This window comes from Podospora bellae-mahoneyi, chromosome 2 (assembly GCF_035222275.1).
Source record: "Podospora bellae-mahoneyi strain CBS 112042 chromosome 2, whole genome shotgun sequence".
NCBI classification, from domain to species: Eukaryota; Fungi; Ascomycota; class Sordariomycetes; order Sordariales; family Podosporaceae; genus Podospora; species Podospora bellae-mahoneyi.
In genome coordinates, this window is record NC_085881.1 from 3,631,689 (window position 1) to 3,654,419 (window position 22,731).

At 54.7% G+C, this 22,731-nt stretch overlaps 9 protein-coding genes across 9 annotated transcripts; 4 read left to right on the forward strand and 5 right to left on the reverse strand.

Moving 5' to 3' along the window:
* Positions 1–556: 556 nt before the first annotated feature.
* QC761_209900 (uncharacterized protein) lies at positions 557–2,116 on the forward strand (the record flags this gene model as incomplete). The annotated part of the gene is made up of 3 exons (XM_062876729.1): positions 557–653; positions 728–1,315; positions 1,381–2,116. The coding sequence occupies 3 exons, from the start codon at positions 557–559 to the stop codon at positions 1,878–1,880; spliced, it is 1,185 nt and encodes a 394-aa protein (XP_062735352.1). The 3' UTR covers positions 1,881–2,116.
* A 329-nt stretch (positions 2,117–2,445) lies between these two features.
* QC761_209910 (uncharacterized protein) lies at positions 2,446–5,236 on the reverse strand (the record flags this gene model as incomplete). The annotated part of the gene is made up of 2 exons (XM_062876730.1): positions 2,446–5,100; positions 5,164–5,236. 2 exons carry the CDS (start codon positions 5,234–5,236, stop codon positions 2,528–2,530), a joined length of 2,646 nt encoding a protein of 881 aa, XP_062735353.1. The 3' UTR covers positions 2,446–2,527.
* A 695-nt stretch (positions 5,237–5,931) lies between these two features.
* QC761_209920 (uncharacterized protein) lies at positions 5,932–8,643 on the forward strand. The gene is made up of 2 exons (XM_062876731.1): positions 5,932–7,530; positions 7,592–8,643. Exons 1-2 carry the CDS (start codon positions 7,375–7,377, stop codon positions 8,093–8,095), a joined length of 660 nt encoding a protein of 219 aa, XP_062735354.1. The 5' UTR covers positions 5,932–7,374; the 3' UTR covers positions 8,096–8,643.
* Positions 6,253–6,918, reverse strand: QC761_0042180 (uncharacterized protein; the record flags this gene model as incomplete). Its single annotated transcript, XM_062872371.1, has 2 exons — positions 6,489–6,918; positions 6,253–6,420 (listed from the first exon to the last, which is right to left on the reverse strand). Exons 1-2 carry the CDS (start codon positions 6,588–6,590, stop codon positions 6,253–6,255), a joined length of 270 nt encoding a protein of 89 aa, XP_062735355.1. The 5' UTR covers positions 6,591–6,918.
* A 270-nt stretch (positions 8,644–8,913) lies between the features above and the next one.
* On the reverse strand, positions 8,914–10,538 carry GLE2 (RNA export factor gle2). Its single transcript, XM_062876732.1, has 3 exons — positions 9,993–10,538; positions 9,459–9,910; positions 8,914–9,393 (listed from the first exon to the last, which is right to left on the reverse strand). Exons 1-3 carry the CDS (start codon positions 10,260–10,262, stop codon positions 9,036–9,038), a joined length of 1,080 nt encoding a protein of 359 aa, XP_062735356.1. The 5' UTR covers positions 10,263–10,538; the 3' UTR covers positions 8,914–9,035.
* A 150-nt stretch (positions 10,539–10,688) lies between these two features.
* MUQ1 (choline phosphate cytidylyltransferase) lies at positions 10,689–13,971 on the reverse strand. The gene is made up of 3 exons (XM_062876733.1): positions 13,055–13,971; positions 12,141–12,994; positions 10,689–12,083 (listed from the first exon to the last, which is right to left on the reverse strand). The coding sequence occupies exons 1-3, from the start codon at positions 13,152–13,154 to the stop codon at positions 11,733–11,735; spliced, it is 1,305 nt and encodes a 434-aa protein (XP_062735357.1). The 5' UTR covers positions 13,155–13,971; the 3' UTR covers positions 10,689–11,732.
* Positions 13,431–15,808, forward strand: QC761_209950 (uncharacterized protein; the record flags this gene model as incomplete). The annotated part of the gene is made up of 2 exons (XM_062876734.1): positions 13,431–14,898; positions 14,968–15,808. Exons 1-2 carry the CDS (start codon positions 14,210–14,212, stop codon positions 15,806–15,808), a joined length of 1,530 nt encoding a protein of 509 aa, XP_062735358.1. The 5' UTR covers positions 13,431–14,209.
* Positions 15,809–16,291: 483 nt separating this feature from the next.
* Positions 16,292–20,079, reverse strand: QC761_209960 (uncharacterized protein). The gene is made up of 3 exons (XM_062876735.1): positions 19,619–20,079; positions 17,976–19,562; positions 16,292–17,917 (listed from the first exon to the last, which is right to left on the reverse strand). Exons 2-3 carry the CDS (start codon positions 18,527–18,529, stop codon positions 16,318–16,320), a joined length of 2,154 nt encoding a protein of 717 aa, XP_062735359.1. The 5' UTR covers positions 18,530–19,562; positions 19,619–20,079; the 3' UTR covers positions 16,292–16,317.
* Positions 18,664–22,258, forward strand: QC761_209970 (uncharacterized protein). Its single transcript, XM_062876736.1, has 3 exons — positions 18,664–18,870; positions 18,973–21,761; positions 21,838–22,258. Exons 2-3 carry the CDS (start codon positions 20,679–20,681, stop codon positions 22,009–22,011), a joined length of 1,257 nt encoding a protein of 418 aa, XP_062735360.1. The 5' UTR covers positions 18,664–18,870; positions 18,973–20,678; the 3' UTR covers positions 22,012–22,258.
* The last annotated feature ends 473 nt before the right edge of the window (positions 22,259–22,731 follow it).

A 22,731-nucleotide genomic window follows, 5' to 3' on the forward strand; every position in this document is an offset into this window, starting at 1 on the left:
AGGGGTCGCTGACAGGGGTCTGCCAACCGTTAGCGTGGAGCTGGAACTGGCGGCGCATGGCTTGGCGCTGGAATCTGCCGCAGAAATGTCAAGCTGTCCTCAAGATTCAATTGGCGATGGTTGCAACGGTTTGCGGCTGATTGACTTTTGATTTTTTTTTTTTTCGTTTACGTGACACTCCTTTTCCGACGAGAGGCAGCTGACGACTGACAATTGCTTTGTCTTTGTAAAAGAAAGCCCCACGGTGTTACCGGCACGCCGATGCGGTAACCCCAACTTTTTATCCCCCGACAACTGGAATCCGAGGCTGGTGGAGGGGCCCACGGAGGGATATGATCAGCGGCCATCCTGGGGTTTGAGCTGAGAGTAACCTACGACGACACCGACGGCAGACGAAACCGACGATACTTGATATTGATATCGAAGACGGGCAAAGAACATACGACGCGCGCCTTCAAAGTACACAGCCAGCTGAGAGCTAGGCCATATCGACGCTCCCGTCGCACACGAGACGTACAAGGTCCACACACAGCAGAAACCACAACCATCAACAACGATGATGAACGGCTACGATGAAAAACGGGGCCACCGCACCGACGATGACGACCCCTTCGCTGCCAAAGGCAACATCGTCAGCGCCTTTGATGCCTTTCGTATGTTTCCCACCCTCCACCCTCCAACCCACCACCCAATCATCGTCTGCTAATATGTGTCCCCCCAACCACAGCAAAAGCCAAACCCCAATACGTGACTCACACCTCCTCCGGCGGCAAGTGGACAGTAGCCATGGTGATCCTCTCTTTCTGCCTCGTCTGGTCCGAGCTCGCCCGCTGGTGGCGCGGCACCGAAACCCACACCTTTGCCGTCGAAAAGGGCGTCTCCCACGGCATGAACCTCAACCTCGACGCCGTCATCAAGATGAAGTGCGCCGACATACACGTCAACGTGCAGGATGCCTCGGGGGATAGGATTCTAGCTGCCGAGGCGCTGTACCGTGACCCGACGAACTGGGGGCAGTGGGTGGATCAGAGGGGGATTCACAAGTTGGGGAGAGACATTCATGGCCGTCTACTGACCGGCGAGGGTTTCGTCGACGGGACGCAAGAGGAGGGTTTCGGGGAGGAGCACGTGCATGACATTGTTGCGTTGGGGAGCAAGAAGGGGAGGTGGGGGAAGACGCCGAAGTTGTGGGGGAGGGAGGCGGACAGTTGCCGGATTTATGGGACGTTGGAGTTGAACAAGGTGCAGGGTGACTTTCACATCACGGCGAGGGGGCATGGGTACGCGCAGTTTGGGGAGCATTTGTCCCATGACGGTTTGTCTTTCCTCCCCCCCTCCTCATTTTTCCCACCTTAAATATCTGCTAACACTTTGGTCTAGCATTCAACTTCTCCCACATCATCAACGAGCTATCCTTCGGCCCTTACCTCCCCTCTCTGATCAACCCGCTCGATCAGACCGTCAACTCGGCCCCGGAACACTCGCACTTTCACCGCTTTCAGTATTTCCTCTCCATCGTCCCGACAGTCTACAGCCTCGGCCACCCAGACTCGTATTCGTCCCGCTCCATCTTTACAAATCAATACGCCGTCACGGAGCAGTCCGCTCCTATTCCGGAGAACATGGAGATGCAGATGATTCCCGGAATTTTTGTCAAGTACGACATCGAGCCGATCCTACTGAATATTGTCGAGGATAGGGATAGCTTCTTGGTCTTTTTGATCAAGGTGGTGAATATCCTGAGCGGCGCCATGGTGGCGGGGCATTGGGGTTTCAGGCTCAGCGACTGGGTGAATGAGGTGAGGGGACGGAGGAGGAGGAACGCGGGACATAGCCAGGGGATGTTGGGGACCAAGGGGGGTGGGGAGTATGAGGAGTGATTTGTGGTTTTTTTTTTTTTTTTTTGGTTTTTTTTTTGTTTTGTTTTGTTAGCACTTTGATGGTAGGGGGGTTTTCTGGATTGTATACAAAATGGATTCTTGTTTTTTTTTTTTTTGACTGAGCTCCTGATACAAACGGGTGGGTTGATGAAAAGTGTTGTTTATATATACCATGCGAGACGGACTATTGGCGTTTTGATGTTATTTTTGAGTAAATATGAGAGAGAATATGTTCGTCCTTTGCCATTATGAACGACTGTGGCTAATGTTCAGAATCAAACTTTTTGCTCCTGGTGTATCAAAACCCGTCTTCTCACTCCAACCACTACCTGCTGCTGTCTCTGCCCCAGCAACCCAAATAAACAGTCTTGGCACCACTCACCAGCGCCAAGACAATTACCCCTATTTCCTTCGAGTCCATCCACTTTCTCGGCCACACTCTTCCAGAAAATAAAATGACTGGGCGCCAGCAAGTCCGTAAAACGTGTACCACACCTCATCACATTGACAGCAACCCAATTAAGAAACCACAAATGCCATCAATTCGCTACTTTCGCTACAAAAGCCCCACCGTTCACCGCTGCCTATTCATCCTAGTACCATTGCAGTTCATAATTCCTCTTCACCCTCAGTCCAATCCGTCAATCTCACTTGCTGTACTTCACCGTCCTCTTTCTCACCCGCTTTTTATCCTTCCTCCCGACAGAAACAGTCGTCCAGGGGGGATGCCTCTTCGCCTCTTCTTCCCTCCTCTTTTTCTCCTCTGCTTGTTCTTTCCATCTCTCCTGGTACATCGCCCGCTTCCTCGCCCTCTCCTTCCCCTCCTCCCTCGCCTTCTCCTCCGCCGCTTGTTTGTCCAATCTCTCCCTCCGCGGTCTTGCCCTCTTCGGCGGTTCCTGCTTCTCCTGCCACCGCATCTGATGCTTTCTCTTCCTCGCCAGAAACTTTGCACGCTGCGTGTCCCTCTCATCAATCACACGAGGCGGTGCAATGTCGCGCAGCCATTTGAGTCCCCACCTCATGTAGTGCCTGTGCCCCGTTCTCTCGTCATACCTGACGGCAAAAGCCCGCTCAGCTGCGTAATCTGCCCCGTTGAGGAGACAGTGGTTGTTTCGCACAACAACCGTGGTCTCGAGAACGTCACTGTCAATGTCCGTCCATGTTTCCACGTTCCGCAGCATCGAAGAGCCCCTGGGCATCAGCCCGTTTGCCAACTTCCACCGATCCCAGTTCATGGTCCCGAATCTGGCAGCGGCCGAGTCGAAAAAGCGAGCTCTGGTTTCCACAAAATGATTGACCATCTCGGCTTCTTCATCGGTCCGTGGGCTACGGCTTTTTTCTGCCCCCTCTGCTCGCGGCGGTGTGCCAATGACTTCGTGGTCGGGCCAGCTGCGGTCGCCTACAATCTTGTCGTCCGGGCGGCCCGGGGTTTGCCACCTCGCTTTCAGCAGCCAAAAACCACACAGTCTTCTGTATTCTTGCTCAAATCGGCGCTTCCTCTCCTCATAACATGCTTTGGTTTCGGGCCCAAACACCGGGTGCTCAGGCTGAACCCGAACTTTGCCCTGTCTTTCCCATTCGTCATTCCACGCGCTGCAGATGGCGGCCGCCCTCTTACGGCCGCGCAGAGCCCTCTGCCTCTGAAGAGACATGCGACGCACACCCCACCAAGAGGCACAAGTTAGCTTGAACTGAGTATTCGGGTTAGAGGCTTCCTCAAGTATCAGATGCTTACTGAGTATTGGCGGGTCCACTGCTGAAAGTTGATGGTGCTTTTGAGGTGGTTTGGTCTGCTTGGGCTTTTGAGGCCATTTGAATTTCCTGTCTTCGGGTACAGCCGCGGCCACCGTTGGCACCTCGTCCGGATGTGATGGGTCCAGCAGCTGAAAAACCAAATGATTGCCATGGCACGGCGGCCCCGTGGAGACGGTAATCTTCAGCTCTTCCAAATGGTAGATAACAAGGCATGCCGTGTGGTTGCCTTGAGGTCTCGACCATGGCTTATCAAGCTCTCCCGAAACCTCCGAGAGTTCCTTGAACATGTCTGCCTTAGTGTGCTGGCAAACCGACATTTCGCCAATGTGATCGGAAAAGATATTCAGGATGCTCTCTTGATTGATGGGATAGTCCCCAAATTCGATAAGCTGTCGGAGTCGGTTGAAACGAGCAGGAGAGTCCCATGCACGGAATACAAAGTTGACAAACCGCTTTGTCAGCAACTGCACGAGGTACCGCCTCACTATCTGCGCCATGCTCTGCAAGTTCTTTTTCGAGTGCTTCGCGACCTTCAATAGACCAGCAGGCAACGACACACGTTTTACAAGCTCCTCGAGCTGAAATGGGGCGAGTTGCGGCGCGATCAGGTGATTCGTGTGCACCAAGCAATAGGAGAGGTTGGCGTCAGGGAGGACTCTACGACCCCTCAGGGACCCGGCTTCCGGCGTGTGCGGCAGCAACTCAAGGATACTCGCAGATGTGGTGTCGTCGTTTAGTGATCGAAGGCCACGGCAGGCGTGCAGAAGGCTGTGGGTTGAGCCAGTTCGATATCTCTGCAGGACATTCGTGGTACAGGCCAAGGATACGCAGGACGTGAGCATTTTCCGTGCAAGCAGTGTCATTGGCAAATCAGACGGCGCCAGGTCGCGATCCCGCGTCGAAAAGACCGAGTCCACGACTACCGAATATCCGTGCTGGTTCATGCCGCTCTTCATGAGCACGCCGGGCTTAGTGACGATGAAATGAGGCACGGCGGCCGGGCCATCTTGCCGACACGGGGTGACCTTGAGCAAGATGATAGCATGGTCTTTTGGCACGACCACGTCTCTGTCCCGCTTCTCGGGCTCCTCGACGGTTCGGGTTGACGGCATGTTCCAGGACTGTGCGACAACGGGATGGTTGTTGGTCACTGCGTCCGAAAAGTACGCGCTGGTACTCGTATCCGCATACTCTGACAAGATATTGCAGTCTTCGGTCGGCTTTGGATCCTCTCTAAGGATGAAGAAATCCTCCATAGGTCGCAAGCAGCCCGGCCTTCCCACCTCGTCATTCCGCATTACCCGCTCCCAAGCAGCCAGCTCGTGGCGTGCGTTCAACATGACGACCTGCTCAAGTGTCACCTCTGCGCCGTCCGCAATTCCACGCAGTTCCCACAAGAGCGGAAGCCATTCAACGTTGGAGGACAACTGCCGAATGACATCTTTGCACCATGTCTCCCACATCACTCTTGGTGCATTGTCAGTAGGTAACTTTGGACAGCGCTTGGAAGACCTATTGAACAACGTACGTGGGTGGAAGCCCGCCATGATAAGTATGATGCTCAATATTCTCAACAATGTCCTTCTTGAACGTCTTCCCATGCTTCAAGCCCCTTTTACTTGGTGATTCGTCAGAACTGAAGCTCAAGCCCCTTATGAAACCGGGAAATCGCGGGTCTGTCAGGTCGGGGGCGACATCGTCAACCGTAATCGGGCAGTCCTAGTCACCTCTCAGCGGCTTCGGTTGAGAGGCCATCTTCTCTTGGGATGAGGCGCCGGAGGACGGGCTTGGAATCGATATGGTTGTATAGATACGTGGTGTAAGTGGTGGTGATGGTAATTGGTTGCAGCATCAGTGGAAGAGCCCAGGTGAGAGAAGAGGAGCTAGAGGAGGCAGGGCATGATGACGACCAGGCCTCGGGTGCCCGTTCGCAACTTCCCAAGCCCCTGAAAGCACAACACAAAGTCGCTTCCCATCCCACTGCCTACGTGAAAGAAGGAAGGCATCCATCCGTGACATACTCACAGCTTGCACTGGCACTACGTCAGATGCTAGAATCAGCACGTGAAAGAAGGAAAAGACCACAATGTGGGTATCTACGAAATGCCATATGACTCCAACCGTTCGACAGACAACTGTTTGCTGGAGAATACAACTAGCCGAGGTACTGCACAAGAGGTTGTACCGTGCATGACATGACGTGCAGGTCAGTTCCGGCTATGACCTGCCTCGTACATGTGAGTCAAGGGCCATCTTTACCGAAGACCATCGTGCCCGCCGCACCTCCGTTTTCGAGGTCGTCGTTGCTGTGCTCAAGTGTGTTGGTTTCGGTTATCTCGGAAGGGCCGGTAGAGATCTTATCTGCCGAAAGGATCCGACATGCTGCACAGCCAACCCCAACCCTCACCTTCTCAAGGCTTTGCAACTCCCGGACGCCGTTCCTTTCTTCCTTCTGGCTAAATTCCCCAGACATGACACAGGCACGTGGTGGAGAGGAGACAAGGAGCAATGCCTGCTGATGCCGTTGCTTGTCTCCAGCCTCCAGGAGTTTCCCCAGACACGTTGTGGAGAGGCCATCCTGGCCGAATGAAATCTCCCTGACGGGCTCATGTGACGCTCAAAGAAGGACAAAAAAAATGGGGACGAGATCGCAATCCCACACAAACCCCGAACGGAGCTCAGGTGAATGAAGGATACAATCCAGCTTAACGCCGTGGAGCGATGGACCAGGAACGGAATCGGGCAATGCAGCCCCGACATTTTTATTTTTGTTGACAAACAGCAGCTAAGCCCCAAGGGGAAAGGGAGCGTCAGGTTAGAGTTGACCGCCTCCATGCAGGCGGGACAGCGCACAGATCTCTGGGCAGCCCAAGCTCCCTCAACAAAAGGTGGATTGGATGGCTGTGCCGCTGTCGCGTTCGAGCCAGCCCGTCGACATTTGAGCATTTGGGACATTTGGAATGATTGAACCCCTGCGAAGTCGGGTCCGTTGGGATTGGGGTGGGGACCTCTTCACAACTTTTTTTGTTGCTGAAACTTGACGAGGAAGCGACATCGGGCCCTTGGAACTCGGGGAGGGAAACAGTTACAGAGTTTGAAGACGCTCCGATTCAATCGACGCATGCTCGGCTCACTCGTGCACCCAAACTGCTCGAAACCGGGAACCACCGACTGTATTTCGTACTCCTGCTCCGTATCCCCCAGCGTCATTCGATGCTTGCTTTGGTTGCGCCTGCGCGCATGGCCAGCTGCCCGTGACGGTGGGCCGAAACTGTTAACACCGTAAAGTGGAAAGAAAGAAAGAAAGGGCAAGGGAAGCGGGGAGAGGGGAGCTGGGGAGGAGGAGAAAAGGCGGAGGGAGGGGGGTGGGTTGCCCGGGACTTGCTGGTTGGGCGATAGCTCCCCTCCACACATTCCAATGCGGAGGTCCGGGATCTGGCAGTACTGACTTATACCCAGCATGCCCCTGGTCTTTGACTCAGCTTCCCCTTTATCAATCCATTGCTCGCCGGTTTTTGTGCTGCTCTTGTTCATCCTCATCCTCCTCATCATCATCATCTATCTGTCTTGTTTCCTTCGTCCATTGCTCTGCCTGCCTGCCTGCTTGCCTGCTTGCATTGCCATTGACTACTGCTATCTACTCCAAGCTCCCTCGAAGCTTCACCATCATCGTCATCTACAAGCCATTGCCATCTCACCAGCTTGAATTTCAGCAACCAAATCACACACAACCATCACAATGTCGTCAAGAATCGCTCCCACCTTTTCCAAATTCACCCGCTCCCTCAGCACATCCTCCCCCGTCGCCCGCCCAAGTCATCTCCTCTCCGCCACCAGTGCTGCCACCAAGTCAGTAAGGAAACCGTCCCCTTCCGTCCTGGAGGAAGACGCAGAGGTATGTTTTCTTTCCCATCACATCCCATTATCTACTCAACCAATTCTAACATGGTTCCCAGTCAACCCGCGCTTACTCAACCTCCACCTCCCCGTCCCGCCCCACCCTCACCACCCTCCAAACCAGCCAACCTCACCCCTTCCGCTTCATGCAAACCTTCCACCACTCGGCCCCCCGCCCCGCCACGGCGCACCACACTGTCGACTCGCTCGTCCTCCCAGACCTCTTCGCCATGGACCCCAACTTTGACCCCTACAGCAACATCCGCGTCCCGCTCCTCCCGGATAACATCTCTGGCCCCCCTTCCGGTCTGTTCGCCCCCGAGGTGTCGGATTTCGTGCCTGAACAAGCCGCAAAGGAGGTCAAGATTGTGGCTGCCAACCCCGACAGTGTCGCGCTGCCAGAGGGCGGGTTTGTGGACGGTGTGGAGCTGAGGTTTGTGTATCAAATGCAGCCCGAGCAGAGCGGGCAGCAGGAGTATGATGAGATGGGGAGTGGGATGATTAAGGATTTGTGGAGGGGGTTGGTGGACGATGTTATGGGTTCTAAAAAATCCACTGCTTAAAGGTTGCGGCAAAGTATGAGGTGGTTTGATTGTTTTTTGTTTTGTTTGGATGATGTGAAGCGTTATATGTTTTTTTAATCTGCTTTTGTATCTTTTCTTTTGTTATCACGGCATAGCTTTGATATCTCTTCTTGGAGATTTTTTTCATATGGAACAAGCCTGTCAGCGGATTGACAGCGGGAGAGGGGGGGTCGCATGGAAAATAAGACAACGAGGCCGAGATTTGGCCAGGACCGACAACAGTTACAGTCACTTCTGTGTTTTTTCTTGGACTAGAGACCTTGATGGGGATATATACCTGCCAGCGTTGCCTGGTTTTGGTTTGGAGGGATATGAATGAAGTCACACGTTCCATTCCTTCACTTATTCACTCATTTACGTTGTTTCGGTTACAAAAGTGACTTGCTTATCGTCACCACACCGATGGCGACAGCATCCTTTTGGATGCCGAGCGGTCCGGCCGAATAATAGTTACACAACCCGGAGGTCCGCTGACACCGAGAGAAATATCTAGAACCGGGCTACCACCTGATCGTGGACGGGTATGAGATTTCCAATTTGTGGATTGCATCTCGAATAAACGTGCTTGAACTCAGCCACCAAACGGGAATGTGTTAACATCCCATCAACCAAAACGGTCACCTTGCCCACACGAAAACGGTCGCTTTGATTTTGATAGTTGATTTGATGCTATTTACACACTCCACATCACACCGCCCATCTGCCCACCCACCACGTTACTACCTCCCACTCCCACCGCCCCCATAAATTAATAAATCCCAGACCCAAGACCGCTACTCCCAGTTCAGTTTCTTCGTTGTCCCAATTAGCTGCATACGTACCTAGTTTCAGCAGCATCTTCCACCCTATTACCACAAAAACCCAGACCAAATCTCGCCCCGATCCCTTTACTCCCCAGCCCTGGCAGCCAAGGACGACTCTACCTCTTCTTAACGCTGGGTCTGGGCTTGCATTCGTCCGGCTGCACCGGGTGCAGCATGACCTTATTAGGGTACCCAGCTGTGTTTCCCTGGTAGCCCTTGGCCCAATCGTAGCTGATAGCGTACGCAAATATGCTGCCGGTCTTGTTGAACGTCGTGGCAGCAATGCTACCACCGACATTGGGGTACCCTTTCAGCCTATGCTTGGCGTCCTTATCCCAGAAGTGGAATGTGCCATCGCTGCCCGCGGTGCTGAAAGTGCCGTGGACGGGATGGAAAGAGATATCGTTGACAGCATACACGTTGGTGACGTTGCCCTGTGGGGGATCACGGTGGCACTTGAACGAGAAGTTGAGGCTGGGCGGCACGTGTTAGCTTCCTGGACCTTCACTTTGCGGCGAGAGTCGAGATCCCAAACTCACCTCGCATCCTTGTCTTCGACGTATTGAATGGCGCAGCGACCTTCAATACTACCGATGGCGAAGCCCATCGAGTCGGTAAAGCAGCTCACCACCCTCGTTTGCCACTTAAGCGGACTCGTGATCGTCTTGTAGAACTTTGTTGGATCCTTCAGGTTGATGACGTTGATGTATCTCTCGGCTGTCCCTATCACCAGGAGGTCGTTTCGTACGTCCATGGTGTACACACGTTCCTGGCACGTTACGGTCCCGACTGGTGTCTGTTGCCGGAAGTCCCAGTACTTGATGGTCTTGTCCCAGGAGCCTGTCACGGCCATGGGGGTGCCGCTGTTTTCGAAGTAGCGAACGGCGCGAACGGGCTGGTCATGTTGCGCAAACTGCATGGTTTGACTGGTTGCAAGGTCCACCACCTTGCCCTGTTTGTCGGCGCCTCCAGAGATTACTTTTGTGCCATCCTTTGAGTGAAATCAGCAACTGTGAAAATGTGCCAAGCAGACCAGAACCAGAACCAGAACCAGAACCAGAGACTCGCCATACCTTGAAAAAGTCCACCGAGAACACCGGCCCATCGTGGTCGTACGCGACTCTTCCCTCTCCCTGACCATTGCTCATGATCTCGTAGATCCGGACCTTCTTGTCCCAACTGGCTACCGCCAACAGATCTTTGGTATCGGCCGGGTTGGGGTTGAAGGCGATGTCGGAGATGCTATCTTCTGGGCCATTGGCGAGCGCGACGTCGTTCTTCAAGTCTCCGAGGGTGTTACTCGTCGACGCAGACGACGTGCCAGATGAGAAAAGGCCTGCCATTTTTGGTTGTGGGCGTGGCTACGCCGGAAAAAAAAAACAATTCGCTGTTTGTGTCGAGACTATCGCGCGGTCGATCAAGGGCTTCGCCGGGTATCAAAGATAGAATAGGAAGGGAAATTGTTCAGGTGGTTGTAAAGTTGTTCGAGAGATGGGAACAAGTCGTAAAAGTTGACAAAGATTCCGTCGTCAGGTTCGCGAAGAACGCAGCTGCAGCACAATCCGATCAGAGAGCAAAGCAACGCGCCGGTGCCTCTCGCCAAGACAAGTACCCGAATGCGTTCACTTGCACCAGCCTCACGAAAGAGCTTGGGCCACCACCAGATGCACTTGCTCTTTGTGGCTCGAATCCCACTGCCCAGCCACAACCCACACACCCCACTGAGAGCACGAAGCCCCACTAAAAAGTTATCTACTTTAAAAACAATTCCACCATTCCCAATCCTCTCTTTTTCGCTTTCCTCCTTTCGCAAGCACCCCCTCGCCCGACAAATCGCTATTCGAAGCTCACAAACGGAAAGATTTCCCTTCGGGGCATCTCTTTCACAATCACCACACAGCTTTGGGAGAAAGTCCCCGGACATTGCCGAGCGTGACTTGTCACGATCGGTGTTGCGGAAACGCGCCGCCACAGAAGCACAGCGGCTGATCTCTATTTTTTGCCCGCCTTGTTCCTTGTCTTTTTCTGTTTTCATCGCCCGGCCTCATCACACCAAAGTCGACTTTGATTTCGCTTTCCCCATGAGCTGGGTTACTTGTCTGTTTTGCGAGGCTGGAGACCACATGGACGAAGATATGAGTCCGCGCTCTGTGCTGTTCGGGATGGGCTCGTCTTGGTTCCTCTGAGGTTGGTGGATCGGGTCGATGGTGGGGCTGCCGTGGTGGCAGACGTCGTGGCTGGGAACGTCATGGCGCGGCTGGAGAATTTTCGTCACGATACCACAGATATGCGATTGCCCATCTCTCTCGAAAGAGGGGATGGAGTTACTCGACGGGGCTTATTCTCGGTGCGAGGGGGTGCTTCAACACAAACCTTGGTTACGTTTTGCCTCTGTCGACCTTGAAGGCTAGCCAGCATGGACGAGCCGAACACTCTGGGCTTCACTGGAGGTCACCTTTTTTTTCGTTCCCTGTTGGTTGGTCTGCTTGGCTGCTGGCATCTGGGGGCTTTTGAGGTCTGGGGGCTTTGCAGTCTACATGATGAGAACCACTAAAAGTCAAGCTCTGAGGTGCCAAAAGGTCCCGTTGATGACTTAAAATGCGTTATGGTATCTGACTGACTGTCAAAGATTTTGTTCTTTTTGTTCTTGATATTATTAGATAGAAGTGCGCTGTGCTCTTCATATGCAGTGTCTATGCCTTGTGTGTACGAGCATTGTGAGGCCTGTTGAAGTCTCGCCGTCGCCAATTTTCCCAATACTGTCGTTTCCAATTCCCATGTACGGTTGAAGTCTCAGGAAAGCAAGAACCACATCACTTCTGAAGCTTTTCCTCCTTCTTGCGCTGTTCCTCTTCGAGAAGCTCCCTCTCCTTATGAGCGGCCTCGATGTCGGCCTTCATGCCCTTGGCCCTTTGACGAGCTTCGTAGAGGTCTCTGCTCTTCATGATTCTTTGGACAATGGTACCGGCGTTGACTTCCTCGAATTCGTGGTGGCCAATCTCTCTGTAGATGCCCATCTCCTTGGGAGCCGCGTACACATCCTTTGTGGATGGCATAAATGATGTTGGGCCGTGGTAAACGGCATCGGGGGTGCTCCATGGGAACTTGGCCAAGTACTCCTTGGTAGGCTCGAAGGGGGCGCCGAAGATGACGGCATTGACGTACTAGATGATCATGTCAGTCAGTCGATCTGGAGGAGGAATAAGATGATGAGATGTTACCCTGCATTGCAGAACGCAGAGGCCGCGCTCGTAAATGTTCATGATGGGGTAGTTAACGCCCTTCCACTTGTTAATGACATCGTCGTCGTGGACGCCAGCCGCCACAAACACCGGGCCGTAGTCCTCTCCCTTGCCCTTGCGCTCGTTGACGTTCTGCTCCGAGTACCAACCGTCCCCTCTGGCGAGCTCCTCCTCAGCTTCAACCACCATCTTGAGGAACTCGATGTGGCCGCTGGAGAAGAGGTCGAAACCGCCATCGACGTACACGACCCGTTGGCCAATCTTTGGCCCGATACCCCCAAACAACTTGTCGAACCCATTCTCCCCTGACCAGAACCAAACCTCCACACCGGGCTGCTTGGCCGTCTCATCCGCAGCATACAGCCTAATCCTCTCCTTCATCGCCTCGCCTTCCTTCTTCCTCTCCTCCGCTGTTCCCGGACCCTCCTCGCCCTCGAGCGTCTTTTGCAGCGACTTGATGAAATGCCCCCTCGTGCAAAGCAGCATCCTCCCAACCAAATCGGTAGTGGAGATACTCGGCGTCCGCTTCACAACCTTGAACCGATCGGCCGCCTTGACAAAGCGGTAGCAGTCCTCACCGCTGCCGTCAGAGGTGATGTCGTCGCCGTGGACAACGTACTTGCAGCCGTAGTGGGTGATCCAGTCCAGCTGGGTGACGTAGGGAGCGTAGGGGATGGACTTGGTGACCCAGCGGCAGGCGTCGGTGGCCATGAGGCGCTCCTTGAGGTTCATGACGGTGGGGCCCTTGTTTTCGAGGATGGCCTCGTCCGAGTGGACGCCGACGTAGAGCTCGTCGCCGAGTTGGCGGGCCTGGACTACGGCGCCTGCGTGGCCTATTATTGCATCATTAGAGGTGAATGGTAGAGGATGGTATGGGTGTGGGGGAGACTGACCGTGGTGGAAGAAATCAAAACAGCCATCTACCCAGAGACGGCCCTCGAGGAGCTCAGGGGCTGGCTCGCCAGGGGGGTTGACGGGATCGGTGGCGCTCATGGCTGGTGACACAAAAATGGTATGTTGTTGGGGAGTGTTTGCGTTGCTGGGTGGTGGCCAGGAGTGGTGTTTGTGACTTCAAAAATATAACCGACGGAGTCAAATAGCAGCTACAATGGAACCCAAAAAATCAACTGTAACTAACAAGAGAAGATGTTGTGGAATGAAAAGCACAACATTGGCAATGAGACCCTAAAGATGTGTTTAATTGCCCAGGAAGCCAATTTGGGCATTGAGCGTCTGCCCCTCCACCCCTCCTCCTCGGCTGGCCCCTCCCCCACCTTCGGTGCAGCGATCTAATGCAGGGACTCAAACTGCCCGCGCTCATCTCAGATCAGGTTGGCCTCTCCGAGTCCCATCTTCGATCACGGGAGGGACGGGAAACAGGAGGCAACAGAGATATCTATAAGGTATGGAAGGGTCGGGAATCCTGGACATGGACCAACCTTGCATCACCATCCATGTTTCAGAAGGGTCGACCGCTGGACAACCCCAACTGGTTCCCCGGATTTTCAACTGCCCTCAACCCAGGGAAAAGATGCGGCCGCTTGAGCTAGCGGCTGATGTGCTGCGACGATTCAACGTCAATGCCCTGACGGCGGCGAGTTCGCGGCTCTGGATTTGACAGACGACGGTCGAGATGGTGTTCAGGCGGGTGCCCGTTCGTCGTCACCTGCATCAGACGGCATGGGGAACCCCCTGGACACATGCGGCCGCCTTACTCTCCCGGCCATGTGCTTTTTTTGCTACGATAGAGAGAGCTTTGGTAATGGTTTAAGAAGCACGGCTTTCCCTTCTTCGTCTCTTTTCTTCTGTCTCTGTATCGTCCACACCATGGACATCACCACATCTTGACATCCAACCCCTGTCCCACAACGCCTACGAACCCTGTCAGCGGAACATAGGGGACTGCTAAAGCATCCAACAGCTCCTGCCGGATTCAGGGCGCTAAAGTATCCCCAGCAAATGGCGGCGCGTTGTTGCCCTTGTGCCTTGCCCAAAGAGGTCATTTTCGCACACATCCCAGGAAAGAGGAAGCAGTGAGACGGTGAGACATGCAGCGCTCGGGAGCCACACCGACGCAGACGGCCGCGCCCTTTTTTGCGTCCCTGTTTGGCGGCGGTCATCACTCGTCCAACTCCAACTCCAACTCCAACTCCAACTCGCACTCGCACTCGCACGACGACCCCTCGTCGCTGTCTCCCACCACCAGGAAATCTCCGGGAAAATCCATCAGGTCGCTCTCCCGTCCCACCAGCTCGGGCGTCGACGCCGCTGGTGACACAGGGGCTAGTCCAGCCCGGCAACACAACGTTCTCCACAAGAGCCGCGATCGCAGGCCCTCATTTGGTCGCAAGCCCTCCTTCTCCTTTGCCTCGTCCAGCTCCCCGAAGCGCCGCGCAAACTCGTCGTCGTCGGCCAATGGCGCCGCAAGACCTCCGGCCATCCAGCTCTTCCCCGACACCGACAATCCCGTGCCTCCGCTCCCCGACTACGCCCTCGCCCAGGCCGTGAACAAGTTGTCGAGAGAGACCGACGCCGTGCTGTCATCCCCCACCTCGATCCCTGAGGGCTTCTCCAGGATGCTCAGTCGTACGACACCCGCGAACGGCCAGCTGGCTCCCCCTCCTGTTCTCCAGGGCGGAAGCAGCAGTGGCCAACCGAGCGAGCTGAGCGTGGTGCACCAGCATATTCAAGAGACGGCGAATAAGAGGATATCGACGTTGGACTATCTGCGCAAGGCGTAAGCCCCCGCTCCACTCTCTGCCATCTCCAAACCACATCACTGACACTTGTCGTGTTTTTTTTCCAGCCACGAAGGCCGCATCTACTGGTTCAACACCCTCCTCTTTGACAAACCCGACCTCCAACGCATGCCTTATTTCGATCCCCGCAAACTCGCCCGCCGAGCCACAAACTACCTGCTGCTTGGAATCTCCCTACCAGCAGTGATAGACCTCAACAGCAGCAACGCTGTTGAATTCCTCAAATCCTTCAACACCCTCCTCACAGAATTCGACTCGTTTCAGCAACTCCACTCCGAATCAGGCGCTTCGTCCTCTTCGTTGTCACGAGCGAGAATACCACAGATGTTCCGCCGCGCTGCCGGCCCTGCCAAGACGAGACGATCCTCCAGCGCGACCACGGCGGCGGCAGCGGCGGCGACGGCATCGCTGGCCGGCACAGCAGGGGAGTCCTCCCTCGGAGAGCAGCAGCTTGCTCAGCTGGAGAGTCTGGCGCTCACACCATCAATCACCAACACCTCCACCACTTACCCGGGTGTAGGATCAGGAACGGTCAATGTCACGCATCCAGCGTCGATTATGAACTTTGCGGGGTCCGAGATTGATTTACTTCCCGGGGAGGAGTACACCCACCTGCTCACGCCAAGTCTGCCGTTTGACCCGGACTTTTTCGAGACGTTTGCCACTTTGTGTGATGTCTTGATTGATACGTACACGAGATTGCTGGGGCTGCTGCCGAGTCCGAATCATTGTGGGGGGAGCGTGGCCGAGTTGTTTAGCAAGGCGGATGGGAAGGTGAGGAAGTTGTTGGTTCAGGGGGTTGTGAGGGAGTTTGAGGAGGGGACGAGAGCCGGGGTGAAGAGTGAGGTTGCGAATGTGGGGAAGGTGGTGTTGAGCGGGTTGATGTGAGGGATAGGAATAGGCTGGTTGGAAAATTGGGGAGCATCTATCTACAGCATGGGTGGGAGGAAGGGTGCATGGCGTTCATGGAAGCAATGTATGTGGTTTTTTTTTTTCCTTTTTTCTTTTTTTTTTCTTTTTTCTTTTTTTTTTCTTTTTTGAAGGGACTGGAATTTTAGCAGAGATATCCTGTTGGCATTTTACAAAGGTATACCAAGCAATATTAGCGTTGAACTCGATACACGTTGATAAGTTTTGATCTATATACTCCTGTCCGGTACCTGTGGGATATTGCCATTCCATGTGTCATGAAGTCGTTTGATGCTGTCATGTGAGATGGGATATGCCATGTGATGCTGCTTATACAAAGGAAATGACAAAAGGAGGGATGAAAACACACGCTCGCTCGCTGTTCGCAAATGCCACATCACAAAAATCATAACCCCAACACCGACCCCAGCCCCCTTTTACCCCTGAACCACCTCTCCACTTGCCACTTATCACCTCATAATCCCCTTTTATACAACAACACCCTCCTTCTTAACCTGGAAATACCCCCTCTCCCGATTCCGACTCCTCTCCCTCCTCCCCCTCGACAGTTGCAAGCTATTATTCGGGCTCGTCGACCTCTGAATCTCGCTCCCGACCGCCGTGGCAACACTAGCCATGGCGCTCTGTCCCACCATATTCCCACTCCCGGTGGTTGCCGGCTCGGGGAGCTTGAAAGTCCGGAGATCAGCAGTCGACCTCGTCTGGCTCAGCCGTCTTCTGTTGTCGGGCTTTTCGCTACCCGGACTCGGGGTCCGGAGCTGGGCGGGGAAGTTGGGGGACTTGAGAGTCTGGTGACTGGCGAGGTGGACCGAGATGATCGCGTTGGTGGCGGGCTTCTCGTTGAGGAGGGACTGCTGGAGGCGCTCGGCGGTGCGGCGGGCGCGGAGGGCGGCGGCTTCTTTTTCTGAGGAGAGGAGTTGGGAGTGGAGGTGGGAGAAGGAGGCGGTGTTGGGTTTGAACTGAGCGGGGTTGGTTGAGCTGATGGGAGGAGGGGAAGGGGGTTGTGAGAGGGGGGACGCATCGACCTCGGTGACGTCCGGGTTCGGGTCAGGCGTTGGGTGGTGGTTCTCGGTTGGTGATTCCGCGGGCACCTCCTCGACAGATACTTTCGCTGCTTTTGGCAACTCCACAACAGTCTTGTCGCCATCTTCCTCCTCTTCGGTGGGTTCCGTCAAGTCGATCACCTCCGTAATCACCACCTCCTCCACACACCTCGCCCCGGCCTCAGACCCATCATCACTGTCACTCGAGCTATCCCCCTCCTCCTCCTCCTCCTCCTCCTCCACCACCACCACCTCTTCTTCCACCCCCCCGTTATCACTCTCCTCGCTCTCCTCCACTAACTTCCCCAACCCCTTCCCCTCCCCCTTCTCACTCACCCCCTCACTCTCCTTTCCCATCATCACCTCCCCCAAACTCCCCACCTCTTTTTCCAGTCCACCAACAACAGGACTGCTAGGCTCATTCCTATACCTCTCCGCCTCCTCCTGCGCCCTCGCCTCCGCCTCGGCCCTCCACTGCGCCTCCTCCTCCTCCGTCCTCATCCAGTACCGCCCCATGGCCTTTTGATTCTCCTGGTGCCGTCGCAACTTCGTCGCGCTCTTCAGCACCGTCTTGGGAGCCGTCTTTTGCGGCCCCGGGTCATGCGGAGAAACATAGGTGATTGTCGACTTTGACTTTCGTTTCACTGGCAGGAACCTCCGTCCGGGGCCGACCTCCACGCGGTGGACTGTCGCTTTGGCGAAGCGGACGGTGGAGGGGGACATTGTTCTTGCTGGGGTGAGGAGGGGGGATGCCGGGGGGGAGTCGAGGAGGGGGGTTAACGGGGTGAGAGGGGGGGAGAGGGAGAGAGGTTTCTCAGAAAGGGGCGGGGTTTGCTGTTGTTCTGAAGAACTGGAGGGGGAGGGGAGAGGGGAGAGAAGGGCTGCGTTGAGGTTTGGGCTGTGGGGTTGCTCCCCCGGCCCCGGGGGGTCGAGGAAACGGGGGGTGCGGCGGGCGTTGCCCTCTGGGCTGGAGACGCGGAGGATGGATTTGGGAACCATGGTGGAGGTTGGTGGTGGAGGGGATCTGATGGACACGTGTTAGTCTTGGAACCTGTCCGCGGCTGAGAGATGGCAACACTCACTTTGACCTCACCACACTTCCCACCAGAGTGGAAGCCTGACTGAGCCGTTTGGCAGCCTCGGGAGCTGTCTTGTTGACCTTCTCCAAAGACCCATTCTTGCTTCCAGACTTTGTCGACTCTTCTGACCGCTTCGGATCCAGATTCGAAAAGTTTGGCTTTGCGTGCCTTGCCTTGGCACTAACTGGATCCTCCAACCCCATGAAGCCAGAAAATGAAAGCTTCCGTGACATTGATGCCGGACGTGCCTTCTTCTTGGTGGTGTTGTCCCTGTTGCTGTTATCCCAGCCTGTGCCAAAACTATGGCTATGTCTCCGTTGTGGCTTTGAAAGGCCTTGGCTAGGGGTACCTGTGTGTTGTGTGGCAGTCGACGATGTGCTGTTTGACGACGACGAAGACAACGACGACGAGTTTGATATGATCGATTTGGGGCCAATCTTGGTCTGTAACCCAGTCCATGAAAGAACAGCCGAGTGGACTGATGAAAATGAATCCTTCCTCTGAGGCCGGCGCGCACCCTCCAACCTATGCTTTGTCTCTTTGGTATCGTTCGACATGTTGATGGCGATGTAGCTCGGGGATAAGGGGCAATAAACACAGAAAAAGTGGGTTGACGAAACACACCACCATAAAGAATTGTTTGCAAACGGGGTCAAATATAATTGTATTGTCTACGGAAGACAATTGATCCCCTAAACAAAAATAACCAAGCCGGACATGTGCCGATTTGGAGTCGAGGTAGTTCAGGCATGGAGTTGGGCCACAAGGGCACCACATCGCGAGCTGCGCGGGACCCAATCACGACGGCAGGACGCACATCATGCAGTAATCTGCTTCCGTGCTGCCATCTGGCAGCACTAGACGGGACAGGGTCATTTACCCGTGGCTGGGGAAACAGGTAAAAGCTGTCTGAAACCGGTCTTGATGGGGCTTCCTAGCGTACACATCGTATTCCTGTAGACCAGAGATCGAGATTCTGACCACTGGGGACGACATACAGACAGCCCAAGATTTCGCCCCAAGAGGTCATCGCCAACAGCACAGAAAACTCACTGCCACTGTTTTGGTACTCGGCCCCAAGGTGTGTGGACTACCGGGCCTGAGGCATGGCAGATGCCAACCGGCGCTAAACAAGGGAGAAGGTGAGTTGGCAACAGCTGGCGTCGACAGCGTGTCAATGTCGTGCGGGCGGTTGTTCCTGCTGGATGGAGTCTGTCTCAGGATGAACCCAGAGCGCTGACATTGGTAGACTGGAGATGAGATGACGCACGGCGCCGGGTCAGATCCGAGAGGCTAGTGGTTCAGGACGAGGTGAGGAAGCCAATGCTCAAGTACGCAGAAACGCATGGTGTTGTTCAAGTTGGGACTTTTGAACGTCATGGCGATAGATATCAATCTCCGACGGAGACAGCTCGTGATCGTCCAGCTGATATGACATCCGAGTATCCCGGAATTGATGCCAAAAGAGATCCGATCCGATCATGATCGGGTCACACGGACGGAACCGAGAGATATGCCGGCCTACCAAATCAACGGAAGGGCGCCTGGTCAGGGCCAACAGGAGAAGGCTGACGGCAGAAGCGTGGGAGACTGTGAAGGTCAGCACTTTTACCCCGCGGCGTAACAGATCACCCCGCATCACCCACCACAAGGGAAGTTGGGGCCATGGGACCTTTGCGACAGGGCTTTGATTGGTTGGATAAGGGAATCTTATCGATACCCCAGGTACGGATAGCAACGGCTGTCCTCGGTCCAATTGGTTCTGAAGCTCAGGTTCCGCCAAAAATGTCAAAAAAATTCCATGGCTTCCGTTGCGACACCATCATAACCACCGCTTGCCAACGCGTTGTATCGGTTTTCTCTCCCCTGCCATTGACGCAATCTATGCATCAATTCATCCCAAGGGCGTGACGTCCTTCAAATGGGTCCGATGTAGCAATCCGAGATTCGTGCGGCTTTGCTCTGCGAAGTCGGCCAACCACCCCGAGTCCCACCGCTTTGCGACTCATTCGTTCGTCCCTTTCGGTGCTCCGTGGTCCACCTCCTCCAATGAGTCAGGAAGCCGTTCCTTACCCAGCGCCGACTTTTGCCCCTGCGCCGCTGCCCGTTGAGCTCCGTTGCTCGGAAGGGACGGGGTGTTTACCCAGATTATCGGTGTGACGTGCGTCTGCAGGCTGTCGTTTAAGGGGTCCAGTGCGCCGGAACCTGGATCTGACCCTGAAAATGTCGAGAGAGAGTCAAAGTATTTATCATGGATGAGACGAAGTCTCACGGCCAGTCCCGGCTGTCGACGGCGAAGGGCTTCGGCACTAAATCCCCGACTTGATAGCCAAGCCGGCGCTCGGAGGCCACGCTCAACTTTTCCTGTTTGCTGTTCCACGCCTTCCGCTTGACCATGTGGATATCCTCCCGCCAGGGTGAAGCTCCATTGGACAATTGGCGACACGGGACCATGATAAGGAGAATACCCTGGACGACCCGCCACTAGCTCAAACAAATCCAACCTTGAAGGATTTAAAGATACCTTTGTCCACCCTCCTCTGTCCCCTGGCTACCGTTAACTGGCTTCTTTCACCTTTCATTGTGACTGTATTCCTTCTGGCTCACATATTGAAGCCAAGACAGCAACGCTCTTTGTTCTCCGAGACCGAGTCACCCCGCCAACTTCCTCCTCTTCCGAATAGACACATAAACAAATCCTCCAACATGACCGTCCCTCAGAAGCGCCCCGCGGAGGACCTCACCGTCACCGCCCTCGACAACAGGATAGCCGAGGAGCCCGCTCTCAACGGCCACAGCAACGGCGCCAACGGCCATGCTGTTTCCTCTCTCCCTACCCTCGACGCCTCCAAGATCACCATCACCCGCGCCGACCCTAATGCCCGCACCGTTCCCACCGAGGCCGAGGCCAACTCTGGCAACGAGACCATCTGCACCGACCACATGATCACCGTCTCCTGGACCGCCGCCAAGGGCTGGGCCAACCCCGAGCTCAAGCCCTACGGCCCTCTCTCCCTCATGCCCACCGCCTCCGTCCTCCACTACGCCACCGAGTGCTTCGAGGGCCTCAAGGCCTTCCGCGGCTACGACGGCAAGCTCCGCCTCTTCCGCCCCGACTGCAACGCCGAGCGCATGCTCATGTCCACCCTCCGTATCTCCCTGCCAGGTTTCGACCCCAAGGAGCTTGAGAAGCTCATCGAGATTCTCATGTCCGTCGACGGGCCAAAGTGGCTTCCCAAGGAGAGAGCCGGCTCCTTCTTGTATATCCGCCCCGCCGTGATTGGCACACAGCCCCAGCTCGGTGTCCAGGCTCCCAAGGAAGCGCTTCTTTTCATCACCGCCAGCTTCATGCCGCGCATGGATCTGCCTGAGGGTGGTATGAAGCTGCACACCAACCCCGAGGACATGATCCGCGCGTGGGTTGGCGGCTTCGGTTATGCCAAGGTTGGTGCCAACTACGGACCCAGTCTGTTGGCCACTGCCGAGGCGAGGAGTAGAGGTTTCGGCCAGATCTTGTGGCTGTATGGACCTGAGGGATACTGCACCGAGGCTGGCGCGAGCAACTTTTTCATGCTCTGGAGGACAAAGGAGGGCCAGCTCCAGCTTGTCACGGCGCCGCTGGATGATAAGCTGATTTTGGACGGTGTGACGAGACGCAGTGTGGTTCAGCTTGCGCGGGAGAGGCTGGCAGGTGAGCTGGAGGTTGTGGAGAGGAAGTACACTATTGATGAGGTGCTTGAGGCGGATAAGGAAGGAAGGATTGTGGAGGCTTTTGCGGCTGGTACTGCGGTATGTTCTTTTCCTTATCCTCAAAAACAAGTTCTGGAAGTTACGGGTTACTGACGTGAATTTTTTTTGGCAACAGTTCTTCATCTGCCCCGTCTCCGAGATCCACCACCGCGGCATCGACGTCAAGATCCCCATGGGCAAGGAGGGCAAAATTGGCCACTACACTTCTAAGCTCAAGGGCTTCGTCGGGGACATCATGTACGGCAACGAGCAGCATCCTTGGGGTGTTGTCATTCAGGAGCAGGAGTAGAGCAGTTTGTGTTTGAGGAGCATTTTGCATCTGCATCAGCATTTTGGAATTTCAAAAGAGAGAGCAGGGATACCATAGAGGTGTCGATATGGGATGTTGAGAGTGAACAGAGCAAAAGCGGGCGTTTGGGACAAGGGAAAAAGAGCAGGGTTCTTGTTTGGCATTAGCATCGTAGCTGTTGGACTGGTTGGGACAGGAGGTTAAACTTCCTCTCTATTTTGAAATGAATAAAAACATTGAAAATTCTCAGTGCCTTTTTTTAATTGCAGCTGTGGTGTGGATGTTGTTGCTGAGTGAGGGAGGTGGTATTTTGTTGTCGCCTTGGCTTGGACACTCGGATCCTACGTAAATGCACACCTAGCAGTGGCAAAGCAGTGGTCATGATAAATAATAAAACGATTGTTGATTCAACTCATCAAATTCACCGCTATCAATGCTGGCTTTCATTTCTCAACTCCAGGTCATCCAGACCTAACAACCAAACAAAGAGGGTATCATATCTCGGGGTATCCGGTTTCTATCCCCATTCGTATCCCGTCATCCCGATCAACCCAGGTCAAGTCATTCATTCGTTCTGATGCCACTGCAAACAACCGCGATGTCCCTCAACTCAAAAACTTGAAAAAAATCAACGCCTTTTTTTTCTGCCAAAATATGCCATGTCATTACCATCGTGAGATTAACCCGTATATCTCTTCCAACATCCGCTTCAACACCCCA